Source organism: Bactrocera dorsalis, chromosome 6, assembly GCF_023373825.1.
Source record: "Bactrocera dorsalis isolate Fly_Bdor chromosome 6, ASM2337382v1, whole genome shotgun sequence".
Taxonomy (NCBI): Eukaryota; Metazoa; Arthropoda; class Insecta; order Diptera; family Tephritidae; genus Bactrocera; species Bactrocera dorsalis.
The window spans coordinates 18,688,036-18,694,035 of record NC_064308.1 but is presented as its reverse complement, the minus strand read 5'-3'; the positions used below and the strand labels follow the sequence as shown (position 1 = coordinate 18,694,035).

Below are 6,000 nucleotides of genomic sequence, written 5' to 3'. Positions count from 1 at the left end.
AATACATTGTCAAATGTTGTTTATAACTCAATAAAGATTTTTGTCTACCTTACCGCTGGTGGGGGGATTTCAATAAAGTCTTTAGTCGAGCTGAGAATATTTCATTCTAATTTTATTTTTAAATTTATAAACCTTATATACTATTTTAGAAGTTTAACTTATCTAGTTATATCAGTGTTCCCAACTTAGGGGTTTCCCCCCCAGATTTAGGGGGAAAATAAGTGAGATTGGATTTTTTTAGGGTTTTAAAATTTTTAGGGGTATTTTCAGGGATTTTTTCACTTTTTAATATTTTTAAATTGATAACATTATTATTTTTTTATTTTATAAGATAAATATACAAATGGCTGTGGTGTAAACCAATGTAGCCAACAGAGACATTAATATTTATTTCTCGACCTACCGACTCATAACGACATCTAGTTCGTAATTCTACAACCATTCTATGGTGACTGGCGCAATACTGGCGCCACTGGCGGTTATTTTATAGCCTGTTTAGGAATGGAGAGGAAATGCACATTATCATTGGCTATTGGTTACAAATCTCTTACCCAAACCTCTAAAAGTCCGTTTTTAAAAGTTACGCTACTTCCGAAAGCGTTACTTTATAGAGCGTCTACTGTAAATATTTTTTAGGGGGACAACTCAATAATTAAGGCGATTTTAGGGGGTTTTGACACAAATTTAGGGATAAATATTTTTGAGAGTTGGTAACACTGAATTAAATATATACATATATATTTACAGCACACCACATGGGGTTGTTTTCAACTATACAATACAATACAATACATTTGTGTGTGTGTGTGCTGTCAAACAAGTATAATTTATGTCGCTTCCCTGTAGTTCGGCTGGTGTCAAGCGATTACCAGAGCGTGAATTCTACTAGCGATTTCATGCATTTCCGCTAGTTAGTCTTTTCGCTAATGATTTGTAATGCAACGAGGCATCGAATCTGAAAAGAACCCACCCCTAAAAAACGAAACTCAATGCGTATATGAAATTGCAATAACAACAATGTGCGAGCAGATCAAAATTCAACAGAAATTTAGTGTCCCGTACTATTCCTGCAGAAATTCGCAGGAATTGTAGTTCGATCGAACGCTCAGTCTGCCGTTGTCATTTTTACACTAAATTGTTTAGATCTTGAGTGTCAATTGTAGTTGAAGAGCAGTCGAAAAAGGTCAATAAAGAACAGACATTCCTTAAATAAAAATAATTTATTTTAGTGTTGTTAGTGAAAAAATTAAAGCCGAATAAAAAATAAAAAAGTGAAGTGTAATATATGGATGGTCCGAACCCAAAACGAATTAAAAAGACTTGCTACAATCAAGTATATACAGAAAAGACATGTAAATGCGAAGATAAGGAAGCTTTAAAGGCTTTCTTCGAAGGTAAAGTATAAGCTGCCAACAAGTATATTCCTCTTTTCATTCATATATATTTTTTATTTCTAGAACTGATGGAAAGAAAAATGAGCCAAATTTCTGCACAGTACCAAGTGCTCCTAGAAGAAGTAGCGCAGCAGAAAGTCCTCATTCAGCATCTTCTGAAAGAACGCACCGACGACTCATCGAAAATGAGAGAATTTCCAATTAAAAACAAAACAGATTTGGGCCGAATTAATGAAAATATAGAAGTTCGCGGAAAAAAGAACTACGTAAGTAATATTTTTTTTTCGATTTCCTTATTTAAAATACGTTTCAGTAAATTTCGATTTTTTTTTTTATTTTTACCGTTTCAACCCTTTACTTTCTTGCAGATCAAATGTATGACTCAAATTCTCCAGGGTTCTGGAGTGGTGACAAACCTGAAGAATATTATAACAGACGAATTGGCCATGCAGTACAATATTGATGGAGTGTTTGGCAAGGATTCGCTCAAAAGCTTTACAAATTTTTTCGACGCCCTTATTGGTAAGAACAGGTCAAGCTTTTTAATTAAAACAGCTAATAACACATATATTTTAATTATTTTAGAGTCCATACCTACCAGGATAGACGCTGGATCGCCAGAGAATCAACTGCGCCAAGCCCTTCAGCGTCAAAAAAAAAAAACGAGTAATAAAAAAAAATCATTTAGTAAATAAAGAAAATAAATGATTAATAAATAACAATATAATGTAAGACAGTATATATTTTAAAACTACTAAGAAAGAAAATAAATTAAAAAATACATATGTATAATTGAATTTAATAAATCTATTGCTTTGAATTTCATAAAAATTTCTTTTATTTTCGTAAAATTGAACCAGTAGAATGGCTAGCGAGTTAGAATTAATGAAATCGCTAACGATTTTGAATTAGTCAAATCACTAGCCATTTTGAATTAATGAAAACGCTAGCGATTCTGTATTAGCGATTCACTAACGATTTTGGAACTTGTCATTTCACCAATGACTGGTAATGTAGCGTCGCACCGCTCGATTACTCTCGTAGGACATTGCAATGTAAAAATCATTAGTCAAATAACATTGCGAGTAATCGGGCTGGAACTGGTTCTAATGATTAGGAATTAGTCATATCGTTAGCTCTTCCCTGATGGTACCGAACTACAGGGTTGGTTTGGGTTGTTTTCAAGTGCACATGTGCATTTGTAATCAATTGCCCAAACCTAAGTAAATATAATTAGGTAGTTCACAAGGTGTCATACAATCGTAAATCGTATATGAAAATCTTAAAAAAGTATTAGACTTGTGAGCATCCCTGTGAGTTGTAAATAACATATAGTCGTATCGAATCAGCTGTTTGCTAAAATTTAAATAACTAAAATGCCGCGCGCAAGTGAAAAAGACAAAATTGTAGCAGTTTTGTGCCTAAATCATATGATTAATTTACTGGATATGAATTCGAGTATGGGTTACATTTTTTACAGCATTTATTTACATATTTATTATACACCTTTACTATTTTGCAGCCGACGAGGAAGATGAAGCGATTGAAAATTTTAATTCATACATGCTTTGTGTGCTAAATAATCGCAGGGGTGTTCACCTTGGCATTCCAAAATCATGCGAATGGGAGCAAACGGTGCTCAGAAAATTCGATGATAACAGGTTCAATCAAATGGTTAGGGTCCGTCCCGATGAGTTTTGTTATATTTTAAACTTAATAAAGCATGACGAAGTTTTTAACACAAGTTCAAGTACAGTGCAGCTCCCAATAAAATTGCAGCTTAAAATTGTCCTTTGCCGTTTAGGATCATCCGGTGAAGGACAATCTGTGCATAAAGTAGCTTCCCTTTTTGGTATTGGTGATGGGGGCACTATTTACAATCTAACCAGGAGCATATTTAAAGCCATTTTAAAATTGAAGTCTAAATTTCTATTTTGGCCCCATGAAAGAGAAAGGCAGCAAATTGTGTCCTCAACCAGTACAGAAATGCCGGGATGTGTTGGATATGTAGACGGTTCTGAGGTTAAACTATCTGAAGCTCCTGTTAATGAGCATACGATGTACTATTCTCGCAAACGGCAATATGCGGTCAAGCTTCAAGCTATATGTGATTATAATTTGAGAAGAAGGCAGTTAATAGTTGGTTATCCGGGTAGTGTACATGATGCAAAAATATTTTCGAACTGTTTACTCTTCAAACAACCGGAGCGTTTCTTGTTAACCTCGCAGTGGATAGCTGGGGATAGTGCCTATCCACTGAAGCCCTTTTTAATTACGCAATTCAGACAAAATAGCAGCGAGTACACAGAAGAAGAAAGGCACAGTTTCAACAAATATTTCTCAAAATACCGTGTACGAGTCGAGAACTGCTTTGGTCTTTTGAAAGAAAAATTCGGTAGCCTTAAGGAACTTAAATTCAGAATGCATTCGAGAACAAATAAGAATCAATGCAACGACTGGATTACTGTGTGCTGCATTCTTCACAACATTCTTATTAATTTTCACATTGAAAATGAAGACGGAAATGAAGTTCCAGGTCCTCAGTTCGATTTCTTTTAAATTTTATACAAAATGAAACAGCTTAGTTTGCATATCTAGCTAATACATATGTATTGTTTCAACATTCCACTTTTATATGTTTAGGCACTCGGAGCTTTTCTCGAATGTCAAGAACCGATTCTTAATCCACTTCGACTACTGAAAATCGATTTTTAAAAATCGATTATTTTACGAGAAAACTCGATTTTCGAGTAGAATCGGAGTCGAGTTTACCATCCCTACTGGCAGCTATCGGGGCACATATAAAACCTCCGCACAATAACCACCACAAAAAAAAATGATTTTTTTTCCATGTAATTTATATGGAAAACAGAAAATTTGAAATAGGCACCTCTTAATATTAATATTAAGAGCTCATCTTTTGAGTGACTTTTTTTTTTTACACATTTTCGAAAGTTTTGAGCCTGTTTTTCAGTTGAAAAAAAAAGGTTGCTTCAGAATGACACACCCTAATGTACATATATATACACATAAGTATATTTCCTCAAATATATATTAGAGTAATTTTTAATAGAATCATTAAAAAAACATACATACTCTCTCAAAACAAATCAATGATTTGCGTTTAAACATATTGCACTAACATAACTACATTTATTCACTTTTACATTTTCAAGTATACGTGTATATTTGGCGTTTATTGTACGTACATACATACGTACAAATGTACATACATATAAAATTATACCATTAACAAAAATTTAAATTAAACCATCGTATAAAACGATGTGTGAGTCCATCTCATTGAAAACAAAAGTAAAAAATATAAAAATTGGTCATTTCGTATACTAAATAAGTTTTAAAAATTTATTTGTACTTCAGCTTTAGCTCCTCCATGGCGATTCGCTCTTTCATCTGTAGCTCTATTTGTTTGATGTCTTTTAGCGCTTATATTTCAATTTCTTTGAGCTCCACTTCTTTAGCTTTTAACTGCAACTCTTTTTCTTTTTGCTCGAACTCTCTTTCCCTTGCAGTGAATTCTGCCTCTTACTTTTGCTTTCGCAATGTCATTATTTCGCCATGGATTTGCATAATATCGGAAGCCGCTTTTCTGGAGTATATTCCTCCTTGCCTTGGAGTGGTAACTGTTTCATTTACAATAGGAATTTCAATTTGCACAGGACTTCAATGGTAGTATCAGCACTTTCCATTATTTCTTCAACTACAGCACAAGCGTTTAGTCGGGCACCGAAAATATCGTCAAATTCGTAGAAATAGCGAAACTTTTTGAGCAAAACGCCTATATAAAGTTGATTCTTATGTATTAACAATGATATTCAATTGAAGACACACTCACTTTTTATAGTATCGCCATCCATTCAACCAGCGCCAGTACTTCCTTCCCATTCCTTTGCTTTATTATTTGCAGATCGCATATTTCTTACTTTTGAGCGCGCTGATTTCCACTCGACCAGGATTTGTTTTTCATTCGCGAAGCGATTATAAAATAGCCGTGCCGATGGTTTCTGTAAATAACTAAGTAATTAGTAGTTTCCATTTACCCTAAAAAATAACATCAAACTTCAAAATCGCGATTCTCTAGAAGGAATTCAATCAACGCTTTTTCCTCGGCAACTTCCCAACGCTTTTGGGGGTTGTAGCGCTTGCGTTTTGGTAAAAACTAAAAGAAAGTATTCACAAACGTTTAAATTAAAAAATAATTCAGCATTTTCTATTATATTAGCCTCAACTTCACCGTTCGTGCTCATTTCATCCATTTACTTATTCGTTTAACGAATTTGCGGCCAATTTATTTCAACTAAATGCAAACAATAAGAAAAAGAAAGATAAACAAACACAGCTGATTCAAAGTTGGGCACAATTCCGATTTCTTTGGCGCCGCGATTTGAAGGTACCGTTGGAAAGAGGAAGTCCTCTTGATTAAAAAACATATAGGGTTATAGGGTCCGCAAACGCTTATATTCGGCCTTAAAGTTCAAAAATTCGCAAAATTGGACCATTTCAAGGAGCTATTTCACCACATTAAACACACTTTTTTCACATTTTTCACTTGAAATTAATTAAATTGCACTATAATCTTTAAAAT

At 33.9% G+C, this 6,000-nt stretch overlaps 1 protein-coding gene and 1 long non-coding RNA gene across 2 annotated transcripts; one reads left to right on the top strand and one right to left on the bottom strand.

Annotated features, from left to right (window-relative positions):
• The first annotated feature begins 810 nt into the window (after positions 1–810).
• LOC125779688 (uncharacterized) lies at positions 811–3,953 on the top strand. The gene is made up of 4 exons (XM_049460961.1): positions 811–1,394; positions 1,458–1,660; positions 1,763–1,916; positions 1,980–3,953. Exon 4 carries the CDS (start codon positions 2,958–2,960, stop codon positions 3,951–3,953), a length of 996 nt encoding a protein of 331 aa, XP_049316918.1. The 5' UTR covers positions 811–1,394; positions 1,458–1,660; positions 1,763–1,916; positions 1,980–2,957.
• Positions 3,954–4,653: 700 nt separating this feature from the next.
• On the bottom strand, positions 4,654–5,567 carry LOC125779640 (uncharacterized). Its single transcript, XR_007423427.1, has 3 exons — positions 5,476–5,567; positions 5,251–5,419; positions 4,654–5,193 (listed from the first exon to the last, which is right to left on the bottom strand). It is a non-coding gene; the product is annotated as an uncharacterized LOC125779640 (long non-coding RNA).
• Positions 5,568–6,000: the final 433 nt, after the last annotated feature.